The 25,006-nt window shown below is 40.5% G+C and overlaps 1 protein-coding gene across 8 annotated transcripts in view; it reads right to left on the reverse strand.

Annotated features, from left to right (window-relative positions):
- The window catches only part of RAD51B (RAD51 paralog B), a 434,666-nt gene that overhangs the window by 129,313 nt on the left and 280,347 nt on the right, over positions 1–25,006 (reverse strand). For 6 of the 8 annotated variants that reach the window (XR_007889797.1, XM_051622428.1, XM_051622431.1 and 3 more), the window contains one exon: positions 2,631–2,709. Coding sequence is in view for 7 of the 8 variants with exons in the window: in XM_051622428.1 (XP_051478388.1) it covers positions 2,631–2,709 (79 nt within the window). In the remaining variant the exon portion in view is untranslated. Of the gene's footprint in view, positions 1–749; positions 836–1,778; positions 1,831–2,630; positions 2,710–25,006 lie in introns of those variants that run through there. The other 2 variants (XM_051622432.1, XM_051622430.1) reach the window with 2 other exon arrangements.

Raw genomic sequence — 25,006 nt, forward strand, 5'->3', positions numbered from 1 at the left:
CACACTGCCTCTCCTGCCGTTTTATTATCCTCCAGACCAGAGAACAAAAGGGGGGGGGAGCTTCTCCTCATTTTTAGCCTATTCCACACATCCTAATCCCTCAGAGGTGGCAATGGAAATTGCCTGTGGAACTGTTAAATCACACTTTCACTTTGTCTTTCATTCCCCATTCACCCTCGCTAATCAAGGAGATTCCAGCCACATTTTCCAATATCAATTTGTTTATGGCCTGTTGGTTAATGGTCCCAGGATGGGACCCCCTGAGTAAGAAGAAAGAATCCTGGGCATTTCAGCCAGCTGCTGCTTCTTGCCAGTTCCCACACCCATCCACTTGTTCCCATCAGACGCCCTGAATGTACTCACCTCCTGACACCAGCTGAATTAAACAACAAAGCCTGAATGGGAAAGCTGCCTTTGCAATCAGGCTGCAGGACAGATTCCACTTGTTAGCTTTATACGACGTCCCTCAAGCAGCAATGCAGGGACACTCCCTCACTGCCTGACCAGCAGCCAGTTGCCTTACTAACAGCTTACCTGGCAGCCAGCTTCCCTTTGAAAAGAAGCACCAGCTACAACTCTTATAAAAACTCTACCCTCTCATGCACGAGGCAGTCTGGTGCCACTTTCTGCATCTTATCCAAAATCTCCAGGTGATCTGCTCACTTCTTTCCATGGAAAAAAATTGGAAATATGGGATGAGAAGATGCAATATTTATTTAGTACATCTCAGTGAGATAGGTTGTTTTGTAAGTGCTTACAAGTCTCTATGAAGTAGTCTGGGGCACATTATCAGGGGAGCCATGGCCTTGGTTACTACCCATCCTGGAGAAAAATACTGCAAATGGAAACATAATGGTGTAGTCAGAAAGTAAGAAAAGGCTCACACAAAGAAGAGCTTCAAGCTGCCTTCCAAAATGTACAAAGAATGCCTGGTATTGAGACAGCAGTTGCTTAGAGAAATCCAAAGTGGTATCTCACCTGTTTTTAGAAAAATGGTGAATGACATTTTAAATTTGCAACCCAGAAACATGCATACAGAGAAAAGAGCAATTGTTGTACTCCTAATAGAGTGCTACCCTTCTATCAGAGAGTCCTGCTCCATCATCATTACATGTTACCAGGCCCATTTGTTGTTTAAAGGTTGGCTTCAGTCCCTGCAAAGCTATATTCCTGGCTCAAAGAAATGAACTGAAACAAATAAAGATCCTCTCTGAACAAATTCTTCCTATTTCTGAAATGGGAAATCACTCTTTCTCAAAGTTTCAAAACATTAGTGACTGAGGACAGAGCAGGAAATTGTCTGCCTTTATTTACAATGACCAGAAACATATCTGCAACTCAGAAGATATTTGAGATAGAAAAGTAGCTTGTCTTCTGCCCTATACGGAATCAAAACACGTCGAGGCCAACTCTTGCAAGCTATCTCAGTTGAAACTAATAAAAATGTTTCTAGTTCCTGTAGCCTGTTTAAAATTACTGGTACCAAATAAAGCAGATCAAATTCCCAGAATACTATCAAAAAATACAGGGGGTGTAGTATCCAAGGGCTCGGGAAACACCAGATGGGCCCCCAACATTATCATTATATAGATGTATCAAATGGAAGCAAAAATGCATGAAAAAATTACTTTGTTTCTTTAGTTTTGCTACATTATGTATCATCAGAGATGGAAGCATGTTTAGTCATTAGCAAAAGTAAATATGTCATTGGACTGGTACAGCCTGTCTGAAGGCGAGAGAGAAACGGGCAATCAGAAGGAAGAGAACTGTTCACATACCTTAAAATGTTTGCAGTGTTTTATGGGATCAGTGATTCTCAATCACTGGAACCTGAGAAACAATAATACTCACTTTTCTTAATGACATGGCTGCATATCAGTGTATCCTCTGAACAAAAAGTGACAGGCATTGACTAGTTTTATTTAGTCTGCTAAACTGATACAGCAATCAGGAGCCAGGCTAAATATCAACAGACAGCAATGCAACAAAACTCATCTATGAACATCTGTCAAAATGTAAGGACATTAAAGGAAGATTTATTGGGATAAATGGGGAAAAGAAGGGAAGAGCCTAACTTTCCTTTTTGCTGTGGTCTGAAAGTATATGATTTAGGACATGGCCACAAGGAACTCTAGTTCCCTGCCATCATGGTAGTAACATCCAGCTTTTCAGTACACTATGTCATATCTTAGAGAATCTGAGGATTATTTAAGACCACAATATTAATTTCCTGTACTTTTATTGATGTCAAGCCATTTGCTGAAGAAGAATTATTTATTAGAGCATGTTATTAATGATAGATGGGTATGTTTCTCCCAGAAGAACTAATCCCATAAAAACAATGTTGCCAGAACCATTTCATTTTACCTTGAAGGAAAACAGGGAGCCTTGGTTAATAATTTTAGGGCCCATTCCTAGATCCATGGGAATATGCAACTATTAATTCAGAATAATCCAAGACAAAACAGTGAAAGCAGCAGAAGGCTGCCCTTGTCAACCAGACTGTTTAAATGTGTGGATTTTAAACTAGGTATTAACAGCACCATTTTGAAGAACAGTTGCTGTTATTTACATTCAGCCTGCTACTGATATTAATTGTAAAGGAAAAAAAAGCAATGCTTTGGTCTTACCTTGAAGAACCAAGCCTGATTTCTCAATGGTATAGAAGAAAGCTGAGAATGGAGCAACAGGGGACTTAGCAACCAGGAGCTGCAAAAGAAACAATTAATATATAAGTACACATCTTTGTAATATACTGATCAGAGCTCAAATCCATAGAATAATCTCACTGGATTTCACTTCCTGAAGGAGTAAAGCATCCTGCAGAAATAACAAGGTAGTTACTGATTTAGCCCTGTCCCTTCTAAGTAGTTGAGGTCTTCTCAATTGCACATATAGATCATGTTGCAATTTTTAAATGATTCACAGATCCTAAAAAAACCACCATCATGACAGCAGCAATTTTTGCTTGTCTTATTGGCATCCCGTAAAGCCTAATCACTCCTGCTGGTTTATGCAATTGCACTCAGTTAGGAGACAATTTTGAGCTAAACTGCAACTGCCATTGTGCAACGCAATTTTAATTGCCATTAGCCATTCCACAGGTATTCCCCTTTGGCTTCTGCAAGAGCTCCACCTGCCATCTTCCTTCTGCCCCTGGAAGCAGTATGGTCCATGGATCACCGCACCAGGGACAGTAACATGCCATTGCTGCAATTACCAAGTTTTCTTTTGCAAAAGGGGTAATGACTGAATCATTTCATTCAAAGATCCTGTCCTCGGAGTTTCAAAATAGGAACTGGAATTCCCTCAAGGTGTAGAGTGCAATTTAATTTAGCCTGGCATTCCGGTGTGCTGGCCCTCCATGGCCAGGCCAGAAATATCCCAAGCTCTTTGGCTCCCCTGTGGAGGAACTGTCACCCGTGGAAGAAGAGCTGCAGCAGAACACTGGAGACAAAGAAATGGGCCTGTTGGCAGGGTGGGGGATGTGGAACCTGCAGCACCAAACTCACACAAATGTGCCAGGCTTTATTGTTTGTCTGCTTGACTTTTACTGATTGCTGAGGACTGCTCCCTCACAGCTTGCCTCAAAAAAAACCCCATTCTGTCACCTATGTGGAAGTGACACTTCGATGATACATTTAATAAGCCCTGCCTAGAGTGCAATCAGCACAAACTCTGATCTAATGATCCCCATGTGGGCCCTGCAGAAGGCACTGGCAGCACTGGCTGAAGTGGAGAGCGTGCTGCTGCTCTGCCTCCAGCACAGAGCTGCTGAACAAAGCTGGAACACGTTGCCTTCGCTCACCTTTTCCACAGCTGGAAAAGGCCAGGACCTGGCAGTGGTGCTGCAGGCTGGAAGGGCTTTCCTGCCATCCTCTCTCCTGAGGGCACAGTATGGGCAGGCAGCTTCTCCTGTGAGCAGAGCAGCAGTGCAGAGCCTGGGCCCAGGCCTGCCGACCGCCCCCTCTTCAGTGCCCTGCCGGCTCCGTGAGTCCCGCGTAGCAGCACCTGTGCACCCACCGCCCACCTCGGTGCCCAGTTTTCCAATGCCCTGTCAGATACTACACCCTCACAGCCCCAGATAGGCAGCCCTCTGACAGACACATCCAAATACAGATTCCTTAGAACTACAGACAGTAACAATCTTGGTTTTAGAGGTGCAGGGCACTAACGGATCCTGCTGATTTCAAGCGGAGTGAAAAAAAGCTCATTATTTCCAAAGGTCATGCCCTAATTCTGCAAAACAGTCAAGGACTCATAAGGGTCACGATATCTGAATTTTGGTTGGTGATGCCTAACAATAAGCAGGGAATCAGTGAACAGGTTTTCTAAAAGGCGAGATGGACTACAGAAAAACAAGGAAGTTCACACTCACCAAAACTGCTCCCATTTCACTGAAATGTCAGCCAGTATTGAATAATTTCATAGATGTAAAGGATCGGGACATTTATTCCTAAATGTAAAATTAACAATATCAAGCACCAGAAGTTTGAGCTCTGCAGTGTCCTTATGTAACCAGAGGATTTGGCAGCAAATTCTGCTGCAGAATCAAGGCTCATGTGACTGCCCTGTAGGACTTTAAATGTTAAGGGTATATAGTAGGTAGGCTTCTTTTATATTAGTATGTAGTCTGCAGACAGGACCACGCTTAGATGTCTTGCAGCTGATTTTGATACAGGCTGAAGAAACAAAATCCAAATATCTGGCTCTCCAAACATAACCAGTATTACCCATAGCAAGTTAACATTTTAATGGTTTTCAGAATTTAAACGAAACAGTCTCCCTTCTTCTCCAGACAGTAAAAAATAAAGGCAGGCACATAAAGACCACAAATAACAGCCAGAGAACATCAGACAAGTCCAAATGTCAGTATTTTCCTTTCAGTCATACGAAACTGGCAAAACCACCTCAGGATGCGATACAACATTTGTGAACTACTCCAAGTAGGAAAACTGCTGTACTAGCAGTTTCCCTTCTTCCATGTTAACTGCTGTTCTCTCTGGAATGAACTTCTGGAGAAAGGAGGGGCAGGTCACACTGCACACCCATGACGTACCTTGACAAAACCCAGCTTTCCTTCCCTGTCATAATCCCGAGAGACAGCACTCCCCAAAAAGCCTGGAGGAGGGAGACTCTGCCAGGAGGAAAGCAGAATCCCTCCCCAGGATTCACACCCTGCCTCAGAACATGATGGGGTGGAAAAATGGTGCAAATGCTCAGCCACAGCCTCCCACAACAGCTGGATGTTTAATCAGAAAGGCTGAAATGAAACAGTTACAAATCTGATGTCTAAGGTCAAATTTTTGGCATTGTGTGCAGTACTATGCACATAAATACTAACCTATATATGCATGTGCACTAGGCACAGTTGTACGTGCAAATCGATAGACATTCAAATAACCCTACGTACATTCTGTTACAGCATTTTTATGCATTTCCAATGTGTGTATAACTAAGCATAGCAATGAAAAAATATAACAAATCACACCCTTTCAGCAGCACATCACAGGGCCCCTCTAAAAGGCTGCTGCTCCACAGTTACATCTGAGGCTCAGAATTAGCTTTCCTTGTAGTGAAATGGGAACAGCTTATAATATTCAGATGTATTGCTTTATTTTTAATGTTTGCTTACAAAGAAAAATAAAGTATGATAGCATAGATCACAACCAGAGTATAGAAAAATATTTTTTGTATCACCAAACTCTACCTTCATTGAAAAAAAAGTAAATACGTATTTGGATTTCTGTTTTAACCAAAGAGAAAAAATTGTAAACGTCACTGCAAATCAACCTCTGGATGGAATAGCCAACACAGAGTAGGTTCTTGTGCATAAACAAGGGCCTTAAAACCAGAAGGAAAGCCAGACCAAGAAAAGAAAAATATGTTTTTGGAGGCCAAGATATGGAAGTATAAATCAAGGATTACCAAAATAAAGGAATACAAAAATCAAGGAATCAAAGATGAAGTCCAGGCCTCACCAGGAATTTTTTCCTATTGACACTTCAGTGCAGTCACAGGTGCACCAAAAGGAGTACACGTTTTGAGATCAGTAATCAGGAATGGTAAATAACGGTCTAAATAAGTTACCAGGCATTCAGATTACAAAAAATATTTTTTAATGGTGAAATGAAGAGAAAATAGACATAGAAAAATTAAGAAATTGTTCTAAGTCTTTCTAATTCTTCCTATCCATGATGCTTCTGGAATGCTAGCCATGAGCTTCTGGAAAGCAATATGAAATCCAAATGCAGTTATTTTTACATTGCTGTCCTACTAAAGTGCAAATGAGAGACTGATGAGAGAAGTAAAAATCAAAGATATTCTACGTTTTGAAAAGTCCTAACTTTACCAAATGGTCAAATCTTACTTTCCTTTCCTTATTAGCATCGTATTTCCCTGTCGGGAAGTTGGCAATAATTATTTATTATTTGACAACAATGTAGAATAAACATGAAACAACTGAAAAATTATTTCTGCCATGAGGCACATTAAGAACACAAAAGTACTGTGGAAGAGGAAATACATCACCTTGATGAAAAGTGAATAGAAACTGGGTAGATGCCATTATATTAGATAAAGGAAGATAAATGGGAGAGAGACAGGACAGTTGAGAAACAAAAAGATTAAAGAGAATTGATGATGGCAGCAGAAAAACTGTACATTAAAGTTTGTTTTTTAATTAGAAAAAGCATTTTTATTAATACAGTTTATTGTTTATAAACTTTTTCGAAGAGATGAATCACAGAAATTGACTGCAGAAGCCCAGCAGAAAATATTAATTATTTGGACAATATTCCCTGTCAATAGCAAAGAAAGTGATGAACTGGAAAATGTAGTAGATGGAATTTCAGAAGAAGTCTGATAACCAGAAATCATGCTAGTGTCCTGCTAAAAAAAAAAGGTAAAGAAGATGAAGGAGACAGAGTCTTATATCAAATTAGTTATCAAAATGCCAGGATGATAAACTACCAAGTCATGAAATAAGAAGGTTATTTTGACTGAGCTATGAGCTCTTACATGGTAAAACAAAACATTATTTCATAATGGAAAGCTAATGATTTTAACAAAAGTAGTGGACTAAGATATTTCAATGAAATATTTGAGAAAATCAGCTGCATTAATATTTAATACATAATTTTTGTTTGAACTGGAAAGACATCCGGTTTCTTCTCCATTTTATTACTGAGACTACTAAAAGGAATTGGTTCTTAGCTATGTCAACACAAGTGAAACCACTGAAAGCTTCTTTTAAAGTGTGTCAGCTTCTTATCAGTGAACAGATTATTCTCTTCTAACTTTTTAAATTTGTTATTTTTGTCCTTAGATTTCCTTTTCTGGTATGTTTACCTTGTTTCATCTTTTGTATTGGCAAAATACATATATGTGCACTAAGGACCAAATGATTAAGAAACCACATTTACAGCCAATACATATTTTGGCATTCAGATCTAATGAGGAATTACCAAATACGTAAGATCTGTGAAAGGTGTGTGGCTTTTACTATGCTGACTGCCCTTAATGACACAATGCTTGCTGGGATTTTTTGCTAATTCATATTACATATTTGTCCTATTGTAGTAAACGATTGTTGCTAGTAGTTGGTGCATTTCAGGAGGACTCTTCAGCTACACCATGGTAGCTCAAAAGAGCATAGCTGAGAATTGAGAAGGAAAGCTACACATTGACAGTGTCATTCAACTGGGAAAAGACTATCTCTCAAGGTTCAATTAGACTCATGTATTAATAAAGTCAGTGCTAAGTTAAACAAATCTTTCCACTAATTGTGCCAAATGTCTGGGTGGACAATCTTCATGCCAGAATTTCCCTTCTTATTGTAGATTAGAAGGGCTGTTTTTTCAGCTGCAACACAGCCCAGGAAAATGCCAGTAAGGAAAACAACAAAGTTGATTTTGCATCAGGTATCCCAGCAGACCTCATAACTGTTTTTTCTGCCCTCCCTTCTGGTTCTTCTTGGGCCCTATGTGCAGGAATTTGATATATTCTAGAAATTAAAGCAGCGGTCCTTATTCTGCAGATAATTTACTTTTGAGCAGGAGCTGCAACCCAGTTCCCAGGGCCAGTTCTCATTCCCAGCTCCACAAGTCATGCTGCCTCCAGCCCACCAGAAAGGTGTCTGAGGAGAGAACTAAGAGTTCCCCAACAGCCACTAATGCCACAGTGGCATCAAAGGTTCACACAGCAGGATACCAGCTTTTCCCTGCTCCCTCTTCACACAGAGGTAACCTTCAGGGCAGTGGGATGGCTTTTTACAAGGTAGAAGAAAAAATGGCTGTGTTTTCTGCCAAGCATCACCCAACATGCGTGCTCATTAGACTCTGGAGCTCTCTGAGGCTTCAGTCTCACAATGGGTTCTGATTCACCTTTGGAGATAACTGTTCTTTCTTGTAGAAACCAAAAGTGACACTAAAATGTTTCCAGTGTTCTGGTGAAAAAAAAAAAAATGCAGCTTTGGTATCCTGCAATTGTTTACTAAGCTCACAGGATATACCCATAAACAATTTACTGATCTCCCACCTCACATGATTCTTGGCATAACAACATTTTGCTTGCATGTGGTACTTCATTTGTAGATTTTAAAAAGGCTTTACAAGGGTGGGGGAAAAATATCCCCATAATGCATTTGGGTAAATTCAAGTTCAGAAACTAAATACATTCCTAAAGATTGTAGAGCTGATATCAGTACTGAAATCCAAGTAAGACGTTATCAAATTACATTGTTATCACAAGTAAATCACTGTAGAGTTTATTTGTCTTTACCATGGACTTGTGTTTTCTTATGGAAATTATTATCTTCTGCTTTTTATCTTCCTCCAAATCCCCTTGCAAGGAAAAGCTCTTTATGCACAGATTTTCTCCTGTCAAGCAGAAGAAAGTTCAGCCAGGCCAGCAGTACTGTCCATACCTGTATGCCTATTGTCAGAAAAGGCTAGGGGGTGGGCAGGCTGGGCTCTGATTTGGAATAAAGAGGAAACATGGACAGTTTGAGAGAAAAGACATACATGCAGTCATCCCCCAGCCTTCCTAATCATGTAGACTCCACACATATATTCTCCTTGGGAAAAACAAACTTGGTAGATTGACACAGGAAAAGCTGAAGATGTCTTCAGCACTAGAGAGCAAACAATGAGAGATAAGGCTACAAACATGCCCCAGTACTGGGAGGAGATGTGAAGTCCCTAACACTTCTGTACATGTAAAAAAAAATACTAAAAAGTCACATGTGAATCAAAATTATTTCTTAGGAAACTATAATTTCATTTGTGCCATGCATAGTACCCGAGAGATGTGGTTCTCTGAAGTCCAGTTGTCTGAAAAGGTTTTAATCCAGACCAGGTTAATGGGCCCCAACTCAATAAAACTCTTTATAGAGCAATTTACATGGATTATATCTCTCCTTCCCCCACAAGAAAATCCTGTCCAGAGGAAACTGTTTAGGAATGAGTTTCCTTTCTACTACTTTATAGGAAAGCAACAATGGCAGCTAGAGACACTTTATGAGAGGCATTCCATAAATCCAAACCAATGAATGCAGAAAAGTAGGCAAGCAGAGTTTGTTTGTACATCCTAAAAACATCCATTAGCACGCATCTGGAAACGACAGCAAAATGAACTCTCAGAAGGCAGCTGACCATTCTGCTGCTGTCTCACCCCCAAAATGCAGCAGTACATCTGTTCATTTTCTTTTAGTATAACACATACAAATTTTGTATATTAAAAAATATAGCTAAGCCTGCAAAGCCAAGAAGTCCCTGTGTTTCATCTTAAGAAAAAGTCAGGGAGGGAGAAATGCAAATGAATTTAAGACAGGGAAATGAATTTTGCAGGGAAAACAGCAGCAGTGGACACTGATTTGAGTAGGAAAATTAATGAAAGGAAAGCCTTGAAAAACATGAGGGAAAACATGAGATGGATTCATCAAGGGATAAAGAATACAAAGAAATCTCAATACTGAAATATCAGAATGACACTTCTGTTAACAAATGTAAACTAGTATCAAAGAGATCAAACCTTCTCAGCCAAATTCTGGCAGATTACCTTTGATTTTAAGTCAGTGGGAAGCAGAGATTCTGAAACAATTAAAACAAGTCTCTAGAAATGAACCCATGCGATTTTAGCCAAACTTCAGCTAAATCACCTCTTGCCTGTTTGTTTTATCCTAACATTAACTTTTAGGGTAAGGTCCTATGTTCTTCTGGGTTAGCCTAGGCAGATCACTCATCTTTCTTCACTGTGCTCCACTCTGATCTCAGAAGCAGTTAATTAATATTAATTGATTTTACATCGCTGTATTTCTTATCTGACATTATTTAGGCTGTTTACATCTCTTAAGCTTTGACTTACATTTATGCTAAGCATACGCTCCTAATTTAACTGCCAGTAATTTTATTTATGCTACAGATTCATCTTAAAGAAATATCAGCAGTTTCTCACATGGCTTTAAAAACGGGAGATGGTGGTCTTGCACACAACGACAGAGAAGTGTGTGATAACTTGTAAATAAAAGTGAGGAAACAGGGATGCTCATTACTTATCCATTGTCAAACTAGAAGGGCAAGTGAGATACAAGCATTTTATACTACTTTTGACTTGCCTTTCCTGAATCAGTCATTTCATGCCAGGCAAGTCATGCTTGGTGGTGTTCTTCTGGCTGTACCCTTTATTACTGTAAGAGGCCATGACAGTATTCAGTCACTGCTCTAGCTTTGTGCAACCACAAATTCTTCCTCAAGCACAGGCCAATTGAGTTGCTTAGGTAGCAGTGAGGTGGGCAGATAGTTGAAAAGCTGATCCTAAGAGACAACATGCAAGGAAGCTGAGAGAAGCTGAGATTCTGCTTTGCAACACCAGACACAACAGAACATTCAGGAAGCAGTACCAGTGTTGGAGCTCTAAAGTCTCCATGTCTTAATGATGGCAGCAGATACTCTCAATGGCTATGGACAAAACAGGACTTCTTACAACAGAAAAGAAAAAGCTCTCAGAGCAGATTGTTAGTGCAGTTCTTCCTATAGTAATGAATAACAGTCACAGGCAATGACTCCAATAAAAATAAACCATCATTGCATGCACATGTGGCTAGGCTTACTCCCAGAGGAGACATTCAATACTTGCAAAGGAAAGAAATGGATGGAAAACAAACAAAAGGAGAAGATAGAAATGAAAACCAATAATCTTTTAAGAACAGAGGACAAACATGGGAGTGGACAAGTCCAAGAAAGAGGATGCTCTCCGAATCTCAAGCCCTGCTATACCTGGCTGCTTTCAGATCTTGCCTCTACAGAGCAATACATATATAAAGGACTTTTTCACATTGCATACTGCCAGGATTAATGAGTTCTCTTCCTAACTTTGCCACTGTTTTATTGAGCTATTATATTAAAATCACGTAGCATTTCTGTGCTTCAGTCCAAAATTGGGCACTGATATAGACATCTGTAGCAACTTCCCTGTATTAACTTTCTGCCAGGTAAACACCGCTCCAGAGATACCCTGTTTTCCCCTACCCAGAGGGTACAGCAGAAGGATCAATAAGCAACAGTTCTGCTACCTGCATTCCTGTATATTCAGTGGGGTCAATTACTTCTCCTCTCATAAAACCAGAACAAAGGCACATGTTTTGGCTGTGCCTATCCAGGCCATTGCCAGCAACAGGTGACCAGTCTGCAAGTTGTTCCAGTTCTTGTGGTGTGCCAAACATTGGATTGCAAGTGAGAGAGCTGAGCAAGCAATATGTACTGCCATTCAGACACGGTTTTAGCTTCAGGTACTACAATGAGGAGCTCTGAGTATTCTTGGACTGATTGAACAAAACTTCCATGGAAGAAAACCATCAAAACCTCAAATGAGTATCAAGGCAATCACAGTCAACAAAAGCATAACTTTCCAAGGTGAACTACCCTGATTTGCTCCAGAGCAACAACTGTCCTGAACACAACAGGCCAAATCTAACAAAATGGTTCTTTTGCTCAGCTGTCCTCTCCCAGGCCACGAGCAGATTCCTGAAACCTCTAACCCAGAGTGCCTTTTCCTCCTGCCTGATGTACTTAATAATAACTTCAGTGGCAGTGAACTGCACTGCCCAGGCAAACATTGCACGGTTTCAAGTTTTAATTGGAAAAGAAAATGCAGTCCCCAATGTTTATCCAAACTGTGTCTGAACTGCAACAACCTGGCCAGGGAACTGCACAAAAACAGGCTGCCTCCAGTATACTTTCACTTAAGCCAGACTTCTGCTGCAAGTTCCCCAGTGTGAACATGGCGTTTGCAGGGCCAGTCGGCTCTCTTTTGCTCATGTACACCAGACCCTGTGAAATTCCTCTTCCCAGAAGTGCTTCCTGTCTCCCTGCCCTGTGCCTTCCTCCCTATTTTGTAAACTGAATGTTGTAGTCTTTTCTCTTTCTGACTCTCTCCTAATTTTCCCAGTGGAGAGTCCTCTAGAGGCCAAGAAAGTTCACAAGAGCTTGGCCATGATGATTTCCTGTGCTATACTTCTGAGGCCCAAAGCCCTGGTAATTGTCCAATGTGAAGGGTAATTCAGGAGAAAATGTTTGTAGCTCTTACTAAGCAGGAAAGCAGCCAGCCAGCCCACATATCCGGGTTACCACAATGAAACAGAACCAAGAAAAGGGATTTGGGGATGGTGTTGTGGCTGGATAAAGTAGTTGGGTAGCATAAACACATCCTCCTAGGGGAATTCTCCTCTGTGGTAGCTCATGGTCACTCATCAGACTTACAGCACACTAGTACTGAGAAGAAAACAAAGTTTACTTGGCTTTTCAGAGTCTTCCATATTGTTCCATTTGACTTTGGTTCTGGAAATAAGAAAAGGGCTGAAGGATACAATTCTTATTTACGGCCCATACTGGAACACTGCCTTATCCCCAGGATCACGCATCCCGAATTGGGAAGGACTCCTAAGGGAGTACCAGTGCAATAGCAACAGAGCAGTTCTCAAAATAAATGGCTGCTTCCACCCAGACTGCCAGGCTGGCCTGGAAGAGATGGGATCAGCGGGCAGGACATCATGGAAGACCAGCAGCTGCACATTTTCTCCTTCACAAAAACCACACGCTCAGACAGAGGTGCTGCTGGCTCCTCTGCCCACACATCTGCAGAGGCAGGGTTTCAATCGGCATTTGGCCCTCAACACTGCATGGAGTGGGTCAGCTTGCTGTAATTCACCAGCACAACAGAAGGAATAAAAGTTTTTTAAGTATGTAATCAACATATGGATTGCCATCAAGATGTGTTACTTTCCTTATTGTTCAGATCTCAATGAACCTTCTTTATGACAGTTTTTGCAACATAACCATCTTCAACTGATAAGAAAGTATCCCCTGCAAATTCAATCCCTATGCCTGTTTCTAATATGTCTCAAATCTTTATTTAGCTAATGCTCATTCCTTCTTTCACTTCTTTTTGGCTTTCTAAATGATGAAAAAGCTCAACATTACTGTTTATAAATTGAAAGAAAATTTTAAAAGAATATTGTAAAAAAGCATCACAAGGTGTGTTCTCCACATCCTGCATTCATTGTTTTTGAACATCAGTAAAAACAACATGTCCTTCATACTTCCTTGATGTAAAAGCATAATCCTAAATTCCTAGGCTTGGGCCAGAAAGATTTGGATTCAACCAAGTCCTAGACCACAGCAGAAATATTTTTTCACCCACACTAGTGGCTGCAAAATGCTTTTGACATGAAACAAACAAAAACCCTTTCCAACTTCTTTCCTGTGCTCACTTTGTTCTGTTGCTACAAGTAAAGTCTCTGGAGACAAGCTAACACAACACTGCTTAATTCACATATGAGAAACAGCAACATTGTCCTATGTAGAGTCTCAGCAGAGTATGTTTTTACAATCCACTGGGCATCACATAACAAGGACCAAAAAAAAAGAAGAAGCTATCAGGTCTGTGATAATACATAGAGATAATGGTAAAACATAGAGATGCAATGTGTGTGGTTGTGGATTACTGCCATGCCTTACAGGTGTTAGATTTAATTTAAAATTTATTTTCAATCTTTTTACAAGACACAGATTTTCTCTAGCAGGAACACTGTTGGGAGAGATTCTACCAAAGAAGTGGAAAACAATGTGTTCAAAGAAAGCTTAATGTCATTCTGAACATCATCTTTGCTGCTGAATGTACAACCACTGATTAACAGAGCTCCATAACAAACATGAAATGTTTCAGGAGACTTCATTTACATTTCTAGAGGCTAAGTGGATCCCCATCAATCCCCACCAGGCAAAGGCAAACATGCTTGCTCCAGTGCATGGCATAGATCCACTAAAGGCTGGATGGCCCTTTAAGACCTGGAACAGATCTGAAACTTCTGATGACAGCATGCCCCAAATAACGTTCAGCAGGTTAATAAACCTTTTTACTTCGGAGAAGAAACATAAGTAAAGATCAGATATAATAGTACTTATTTTCACAAAATTGCTGGAAGTAGCATTTACAGCTCTTAGATATTCTCTTGCATGGGGATTATGCTTAAGAAATTCCAGCTGGTCTGTGTGCATTAGGGATCTTAGCTACATCTGATCTTTTGAAAACTTGTTACATCCAAAGGACAAAAATGTAGCCACAGCAAAGAAAATGCACACCTATAGGAAAAAATACTGATGAAAAAAATCACTCAACATCTTCTTTCCTGCAAGAGCACCCAAATGGCAACTTTTATTATGTTTCTTAAAGGAAGTTGTTTAACTTTTGTTTTGTTTTGTTTTCTTCTATATTTAATTCTAGTTAATTTAGATTTTTTTTTTTTGGTGCTAATTTACTCTTTTGTTTTCTCTTTTCAGCCTGCTCAGTTATTTCAAATGAAGACTGAGATGTTCATTATAAGATCACAAGTGAGAAGTAAGACAAAATGTATGAAAAAGAGAAAAAAATACTTTCCTGTTGTTTTTGATATGAGATGCACCATATATAGCTGGAAAAACCATCACACGTTAGGAGTGGATTAGGTGACTTTCTGCCTGTAGGTTGAGATGATCATGGGTACAGAGTTCTATATTATTATTAGATAGAATCATAGAATCATAGAATCATAGAATCATAGGGGTTGGAAGGGACCTCGAAAGATCATCTAGTCCAACCCCCCTGCCAGAGCAGGGTCACCTAGAGTACATCACACAGGAAGGCGTCCAGGCGGGTTCTTGAATGTCTCCAGTGAAGAAGACTCCACAACCTCTCTGGGCAGCCTGTTCCAGTGCTCTGTCACTCTCACAGTAAAAAAATTTTTTCTGATATTTGCCTTAAATCTCCTATGCTCCAATTTGTATCCATTACTCCTTGTCCTATCACTGGTCATCATTGAAAAAAGCTTAACTCCATCTTCTTGACACTCATCCTTTACGTATTGGTAAACATTGATGAGGTCACCCCTCAGTCTCCTTTTCTCCAAACTAAAGAGACCCAGCTCCCTCAGCCTTTCCTCATAAGGGAGATGTTCCACTCCCTTAATCATCTTTGTGGCTCTGCGCTGGACTCTTTCCAGCAGTTGCCTGTCCTTCTTGAACTGAGGGGCCCAGAACTGGACACAATGCTCCAGATGCGGCCTCACCAATGCAGAATAGAGGGGGAGGAGAACCTCTCTTGACCTACTAACCACACCCTTTCTAATGCACCCCAGGATGCCGTTGGCCTTCTTGGCCACAAGGGCACATTGCTGGCTCATGGTCATCCTCCTGCCTACCAGGACCCCCAGGTCCCTTTCTCCTACACTGCTCTCCAGCAGGTCAGCCCCTAACCTGTAGTGGTACATGGCGTTTTTCTTCCCCAAATGCAGAACTCTACACTTGCCCTTGTTGAACTTCATCAGGTTTTTCCCCGCCCAACTCTCTAGCCTGTCTAGATCTCTCTGAATGGCAGCACAGCCTTCTGGTGTGTCAGCTACTCCTCCCAGCTTGGTGTCATCAGCAAACTTGCTGAGGGTACATTCTGTACCCTCATCCAGGTCGTTGATGAAGATGTTGAACAACACCGGTCCCAGTACCGACCCCTGAGGGACTCCACTAGTCACAGGCCTCCAACTAGATTCTGCCCCATTGACTACAACTCTCTGACTCCTTCCTGTCAACCAGTTCTTGATCCACCTCACTGCCTGATCATCAAACCCATACTTGATCAACTCATTTACAAGGATGCTGTGGGAGACGGTGTCAAACGCTTTACTGAAATCAAGATAGACCACATCTACCACTCTACCATCATCTATCCACCTAGTAATTTCCTCATAGAAGGCTATGAGGTTAGTCAAACATGACTTACCCTTGATAAAACCATGTTGACTGCTCTTGATGACCCCCATGTCCTTGATATGCCTAGAGATAGTGCCAAGGACAAGTTGTTCCATCACCTTTCCAGGGATGGAGGTGAGGCTGACCGGTCTATAGTTACCCGGGTCCTCCTTCTTGCCCTTCTTGTAGACTGGAGTGACATTTGCTATCCTCCAGTCCTCAGGCACCTCTCCTGTTACCCATGACTTACCGAAGATGATGGAGAGTGGCCTAGCAATGACCTCCGCCAGCTCCCTCAGCACCCTTGGATGCATTTCATCTGGACCCATTGATTTATGGATGTCCAGATTACTCAACTGATCCCTAACCCAATCCTCATCTACCTTGGCAAACTCCTCCTTTATCTTGACTTCTTCTGGGGCTATATGAAACTGGGGCTCATGGGGAAAGCCTGCAGGAGTAAAGACAGAGGCAAAGAAGGCGTTCAGCACCTCTGCCTTCTTTATATCCTCTGCCACCAGGGCACCAGCCCTTATTTCAACTTTGCTTATTTTCAATTAAAAAAACCCAAAACAACACAACAAAAAAAAACCAAACACAAACAAAACAAAACAAAGAAAAAGAAAAAAAGAAAAGAAATATGAAAAAAAAATCTTTTAGAAGATAGGAGCCACAGGGCTTTGCACTTTGGTCACTGCCACTCTACTGTTAGGAGCAACGACACTTCCTATACTGATGAGAGAATCTGCCCTAGGTTAATTACACTCTCTGTTCTGAGGGGAAAACTCACAATGAAGTCCAATCAAAATCAGAAAAGTAATTCTGTATAAACAGGATGGGAATTTGTGTTCATTCCCCTTCTTCTAAGATGCTTAAGCTTACAAACAGAGCATACTTCAGACAATTCAGACCCGAGCCTGAAAGTCATATCTGGTTCTCCCTCTCTCCCATTTTTAAGCTGTTTTAGTGAAGTGTAAATACAGTGTTTGTAAAGGGCGTTGGATTAACAGCGTCACAGGCTGAAGTTCTTTGTTTATATTCAGAACATATTTTGTTAAAGTAATCTTACCCCTCCTATTCTGACCTTTAAGTGGCTCCCAATAAGGAACAGGAGACATAGCCACAATTTCTGATAATTTAACACAAAACCACACAGTTATCAACTAGAACAAGGCAAAATGCCATTTTCCTAGTTAAAGAACTGAGAAAATACTTAAAAATTAAAACAATAATGTCACTGTAACTAAGTAGGTCTCACCAAGGTGACAATACTATTTTGTTTGGAAGAGGAAAAAAAATGGGGGTTGATAATACTAGAAATGAAGATGCTGTATTAACCAATATGGAAGATAAAGAGTTTAGACAAGCATTTTAATAATCTACAAACTTAAGCAATAAGTACTTGCTTTGTTGGGAACTTGCAACTTGGAACAGTTTTGGTATCTGCAAAGAGGAGAGACATAGGAATGCAAAGTGACTTACAGAGCTGAGGCTTTGAAAAATCAGTTATGGTATCAACAGCAACTGGAAACAAGGAAACAGAAAGTGTCATAAAGCTCAAGCCACAGTCTCAGTTTCATTAACCTTTCACTAACGATGAACATTGATGAAGAAAAGTCTATGGCATGCTAAGGAGAGAGATTCAGAAAAGAAGTCAGTGACCCCAGTTAAAGCTAGCTCAGTGGCTGAATTAATCTACAGAGAAAAAGAGAAGGAAGCAGGTGGAGTACCTTCACAGCTGAGGAACTACATACAAGCAGGTACAAAGACTTATTAAGTGCCTGAAACAGAAGCAGTAAAGGTTGAGCAAGATCAAGCTTAGTGGCAGTAAGTGGCAGTGAAGAGATTCCAGTTCTGCTCCCAGCTGCAAAGGATTTACTCTGGACAGTTATTTATTACTCTGTTTCCTCGGTTGTCAGCACTTGGTGTGATTGGTCAGCAAATGCTTGCACAGTAATTTCAAAATATAACATACTGTGAGATGGTGAACTCATAACTGATGCAAGTTAGCAGCAACCAAAGAGGAGTCTCCTCCAAGAGCTGCCTGGCCTATCAGCCAAAGATTTCTAACAAAAGTACCCACCTCTGCCACTGGTCTTGGTAGGAAGACTTGGTATAACATAATGGTTGATTTTGACTCTCAGAGATTGTCCATTTCAGATGCTTTGAACTACAGATCTATGAGTTAGAAGTTTGCACAGCTGCTGCTATATTCTGTCATTCTGATATTAGAATAGTCTTCATTAAGAAAACCTGCAATGCTTATCAAAAGAGAATAAAGAATAAGATGAACTATTTAAAGGTCCACTTCTGCTCTTTTCCATTTTATCTATGATCTTTTAATTTCTATTTAGATTCTTAGATAAAAAAATTGATTGGTATTATATAAGCACCTGAGTAAATTATTTCTTGTTCAAGAACAATGGAAACTTTTTTTTCTGTTTATGAAAGTGTCCTGTTAAAAGGAGCGGGCCATAAATCCAGTCCCACTTTACACAGACAGGACTAGAGTGATGTTTATATTGTATGACCATCCCCCACAAGTCCATTAAGAAGAAAGCTTACTGCAAACATCAGCATGAACAAACACACAAGTTGGGAAAGTAAGTGAGCTAGTGATGTTTGAGCTCCTAACACTTGTTAATGAACCTTCTCTACTTTTATGGCATGCTTTCATTTGGCACTATTGCTGGATTTACGTCAGTATCATCCTGTGTTGATATTCATCTGTTGATGTTACAGTTGTGCATTGTGTCCAGTTTCATCTTGTTCACATGCAACTTGAGTTCATATTGCTGATTATGCTTGTATATGATCTATGGATAAGCAAAAGATTTCTGTTGTAAGGGTTATCAGTCTGGAGCCTTTTTAATCAGAAAAAAATAAACATGCTGCTTATTTATGTATTTTAAAGGATGTGGTTTGTACACATGCATGGAAATTTGAGGCTATAATAACATTTCATTGTGTCTTGATTCAAAATATTCAAATTATACCAGAGGTGAGCCAGAAGTCTCTGAAGTGCACTCTGTATCCTAGAAAAAAACCAACATTTCTTCAAATGGAAGGGCTTGCAGAATTAAAATATGTATGACTGCCATCTTTCCACAGGTATTTCTTCAAAAGCAGCATCCTTTGTAATGGAGAACCATAACAAATTAATCTCCCCTGAAGAAGACTACTTTCCTGCAAAACTTCCTATCCCTTACATGACTCCATACCATCATTCTTATCTTAAAAAAAAATAAAATCTCTCTTCATGTTTCCACAGAGCTGATTTTCCATATAAGTACATTATATAATAAGATGGCTTAAAACAGATAAAAACTTTACACCAGTTTCATTTTAAAACAACCCAACAGCCGCTTCCCTCTTCTACTGCTGCTTAATACACCTCATTATACACTGCTATCTGCAGATTTTCTCATGTCTATACACTTGAAAAGTTTTGTACTATGTACATGATCTGCATTACTGCACAATGCACATGATTCATGTAACATATAAAGACAGGTTTTTTCCTACATGGATCACAGCTGCTGAATGCCACTTAATTTGTCTCAATAATTCTGCTAAAAACTCACATGCAGAGCTATCTTCTGTACTTCTTTAGGATACCTGGACCTCTTTTTCTGAGTCTCCCCAAATTCTAGCTCAGCAGAAGACAATGTAAAGGCCATCTCCATCATCTTCATCTGACTCCAAAACTATCTGTAAGCCTATTAAATTTTTTCATTGCTGCTTCTTCTTCTCTATTTGATTTAGTCAGTAGCTATAACTGCTACGAAGTTAATAGAATTTTTGTATTTTTTGTATGTTTGTAATAGAATATTTGTATTTTTTTTGTATTAGACCTTATTCCTTCCAGATCAGAGTGATTTCAAGAAATGTTCTGTCTGATTACATTTCATTTCCTCTTCTTTCTTCCCAGCAAATATTTATATCTCACCAAAGTAATTAGAACCCTTTATAATATGAGGCTACAATCTTCCATTATCCATAAATTTATAAAAGCTGGATGCCATTTCCAAACTTATTTACTGTACTTGCTCCAGATTATTAAGGCAAAATTCAGAAAGTGTTAACCCCAGATATTAGTACTTGGTGCATGTTCCTTCTTCACAGCCTACTTGCTTTTTTTGAAAAAGTTTTATTTTCCTTGCTTCCTTTTTAAGGATGAAAACCTCACCTTTAAAACGGAACAGCTATCCAACAGCTACAGAACAGATAACAACTACCTTCAGTGTTATACAGGGAGAAATAAAGCTGTTTTCACTTATGCTCTGAAACCAGCATGGCTGCCACAATCCACATTATTTCTTTTTTTACTGTATTTTACTATATTTACTATATTTCTTTACTATATTACTATATATTTACTATATTAGTATATACTAATGACTAGTAGTGTTACAGACTACTGCTCCACAAGAATTAAAACAAACTTAAAGACTCATAGCAGTTGGCCTTAGCAAGTCATATAAATGCAAAACTTCATCCCCACTCCTCTCAGCTCTCTCCAATTACCTAGCCAGTACCATGGTTACCTCACCATGGCAATTTTGGAATGCTTATTCAGGGCTTATTCATATGATAGTAAGCAGAGCAAGACAAAACAGCTGGTCTGTAACCAAGGACAGAACAAAAGTTATGTCTGGCATTAGTCTGAATGAGAGAAGTTTTTTCTGTTTTGTTTTCAGAATGAGTCACCATATACTTATGCATTTGAAACACTTTACCTGTAGCAGGAAAATCACTGCACAACAGCTCAGCTGGCACAGCTTGAAACCTCCAGCCCATTTCTCAATCCTAAATGCCATTTCTTGAAAGTACCACAGGAAAACGCTGATTTGTTATAAAACAACACTTCTATGTGCACTTTCCATCTGAGAACTTCAAAACACATTACAGACTTTAACACAATATTATGAGTCTCACAAATTCTTTGAAAACTGTAAAATAAACCAGGCCCATAGAAGTTGCCATGTCAGATCTGGCCAGGCTCTCACTTAATCCAGCACCCTGTCTCCAACAGACAAGAAGAAAATGTTAAATATAGCATGTCAACGTATTAAGCCCTACCACGCTGTCCCCCAATGACAGCTGAGCACACATGAAAACAGTAACCTTGGAGCCTGCTAACTCCAGTTCAGGAAAGAATGACAATTATACACACAGAGGTAACTGAAGACTCTGAAAGTTTCTAGGGCAGCCCCATTGGGTTTGGCCCAAACTCGAAGGGTTTGCATGTTTATGGATGGATTTCAGGAAAACAAATGTCATAGGTTACTACTTACAATAGTGCTCAGTGAGAACCAGGTTATCAGTATCCATACAGATGCCCTTTGTGAACCCATTTGTGCAAAACATTTAACTTTTCCCATGTTCTCCCAAGGTCTTATGCCACCACATGGCTGTGGAAGTCATGTAGCTCAGTCTCACCTCAGCAGCTAAAAGATTCCTACACTAGTCCGTCCTTGTAGGTTTTGGTGGCGTACTGAACTTAAATGCAGACTGGAAACCTCCTTCTGCCCTCCCTCCCCCTGTGGCACTACTTCTGTCCTGGAGGAAACCAAAAGCAGAACACTGGCTTCTAGAAAGGGGCAAAAGAGGAAAGTTCATCTGTTTGTTCAGAAATCTGCTCCTATCCAAGCAATAAAGCAAATCTAATTGGTTTTAAGGCAGGCAGGCTGTCTCAGAAATTTCAGGACTTTGCTGAATTGGCCGCTCTCTTACTAATGCTCACCAGACACAGGGAGGGTGTGGTGGAAAAACGGATAGGTGGCTGAAAAAATGTCTGCTGGACAAACAAAACAAAGGTATCTTTTACTTAATATATACAAAAAAAACCCCGGTAAGAATTATGTGCTTAATTTCCCCAGGTTTGTTGCATACTCGTTCTGCCACCTGCTGCCCTAGCATCCCCCAAAGTTTCAGGAACAGGGACTACATTCCCAAGCTTCCCAGAACTGAACACTGCATGACTAAGAACAAGCATCTAGTAGCCCAGTGGCTTGTCCTGTCTACAAGACACCATGGTTTTGAAAAACTCCTTGCTTGAATTCTCCTTATGATTACATTATCACTTCACATTCTGAAGAACACCACCTTTTGGCCTCATGGCCCAGTGCATCTCAAGAGGTGCTTTTACTCTTGATGGCTAAGATTTCACAGTGAGGATTAGCATGCTGGCTCTACTACCATGGACATAAGATGTAAGAGAAGATCCCTCAAACTGCCACAATTGTCTCAAATCCTCCAGGGAAAGAAGGAGGGTAAGTCAAGCCACGAAGACCATCTCAGGAGGTCAAATGACTGAAGAAAGAACGAATTCTAGCTTTTGAAGTAAAAAAATCATGTTTGCTGTGCAAGCCAGAACAAAACACAGGTTATTCCTTGAACAGTATTGATTCTGCAGGGCTACAAGTTGTGAAAAGCAGGGAAAACTTGTTTTTGCACTACTTTTCACCCAAATCTACAGAACAACAGTGTGTATTCAGTAATTTCCTGAGGCAGAATTTCTCTTTAAAACCAGGACTACACAGATGATCACAGGCGCTGCTTTTTGTTTTTTTGTTGTTTTTTTTTTAATACAGTAATATGAGAATTTGTAGAAGTGGTTACTGACTTGGAAATTTTTAGACCTCCAAGTTAAGCTTCCTCAAAAAGTGCTGATTTTCAAAGCACTGATATCCAATACCTCCTGGCAGAACCACCTTATGATGACTGAAATGGCATCTCAAGAACTGAGGCACCTTTATTCACAATTCATTTCTGAAAGTGGTTATAAAGCAATTATGAAAGAGCATATGTGTGTAAAACTATCATAATTTAACCAATACAGTGCTGCTACAGGTTGGGTAATCCAATATGCCTTCCTCTATGTGGAAGCTGCATGTCTAACTGAAATAATTCTAATGACTTCAAGAAAAGAGAATTTATCTAAAATGACACAGATATCAGCAACAGGAAAATACTTACGGGACATCATGGACATGTCTCATTTCAATCATGGACATCACAGACCTGTAGCTATTTATATTACACTTCTGTCTCAAATTACTTTCCTTTTAATAATATATTGTTTTTCCTCACTGTAGTTTTAGCACTTCTGCGTAGCTAAAACAAAATAAGTCCACGGCTTTACATGCAGGCAAGGTAGTGCACCTCACAAACTCAGCTAGGAACAGAGTAAACCTCTGCTTTTATTTAAGTGGATCATAATACATCTTTATAACGGAATTTTTAAGGCTTGAAACCAACATTTCATACACTTGTGACCTATTACTTCGCAAACAAGCTGTATTTAATTAAACTACATTTAATGTTGAAATGTTCTTTAGGAAAACTGCTCCCTTTTTCCACCACCAGAGGAATGTTCTTGATCCTTTTTAGCCAACTTTGTGCATCCTGAAGTAGCACAGAGCCCACTTTCTGCCCTTTTTCATTTGCCAACTCCACCTCTTGTGTACTTCCAAAGCGACCTAAGGCTGAGAGAGCTGGGACTGTTTAGCCTGGAGAAGTGAAGGCTGAGTGGAGACCTTATTAATGCCTATAAGTATCTAAAGGGTGGGTGTAGGGAGGATGGAGCCAGACTCTTTTCAGTAGTTCCCAGTGAAAGGACAAAGGGCAATGGGCACAAGCTGGAACACAGGAAGTTCCATTTAAATATGAGGAAAAAACTTCTTTACGAGGAGGGTGACAGAGCACTGGAGCAGGCTGCCCAGGGAGGGTGTGGAGTCTCCTTCTCTTTAGAGATCCAAGACCCGCCTGGATGCAGACCCGAGTAATGTGCTCTGGGGGATCCTGCTTTAGCAGGGGAGTCAGACTAGATGATTTGAGCTTGCTCACAAGGATGTTATGGGAGACAGCGTCAAAAGCCTTGTGAAGGTCAAGGTAGACTACATCTACTGCTCTCCTTGCATCTACCCCTTCAGTCACAACACCATAGGCTATCAGATTAGTCAAACATGATTTCCCTCTGGTAAATCCATCCTGGGTATTCCTGATAATCTTCTTCTCTTCCATGTGCTCACAGGTGACCTCCAGAATGAGCTGCTCGCTCATTTTGCCAGGGATGGAGGTGAGGCTGACTGGGCTGTAGTTTTCTGCACCTTACTTCTTGCCCTTCTTGAAGACTGGAGCGACACTGGCTTCCCCCCAGTTCTCAGGCATGTCTCCTTTTGAAAATGATGGACAGTGGTGGAGTAACAACATTAGCCAGATCTCTCAACACTCATGAGTGCATCGTATTGGGGCCCATAGGTTTGTGAATGTTCAGTTTACCAAAATAATCTCTAACCCAATCCTCACTGACCAGTGGAGAGTCATCCTTCCTCCAGGCCTTCTCTCTTACTTCCAGGGTCTGGGAGTCACAAGGCCTGGTCGTAGGAGTAAAGGGAGTGTGGGGTAGAAGAATGGACAGTGAGATGGACGAAGAACTGGCTAAATAATAGAGTCCAGAGGGTGGTGATCAGTGGTGCACAGTCCAGCTGGAGACCCGTAACTAGTAGAGTCTCTCAGGGGTCAGTGCTTGGTCCAGTCCTGTTCAACATCTTCATCAACAACCTGGATGAGGTTTGCTGATGATACAAAACTGGGAGGATTGGCTGATTCACCTGAAGGCTGTAAGGCCATTCAGTGAGATCTAGATAGACTGGAGAGGTGACCAAAGAGGAACCTAAAGAGATTCAACAAGAGTAAGTGTAGAGTCCTGCACCTGGGGAGGA

The sequence above is a fragment of the Apus apus genome, chromosome 5 (assembly GCF_020740795.1).
Source record: "Apus apus isolate bApuApu2 chromosome 5, bApuApu2.pri.cur, whole genome shotgun sequence".
Lineage (NCBI taxonomy): Eukaryota > Metazoa > Chordata > Aves > Apodiformes > Apodidae > Apus > Apus apus.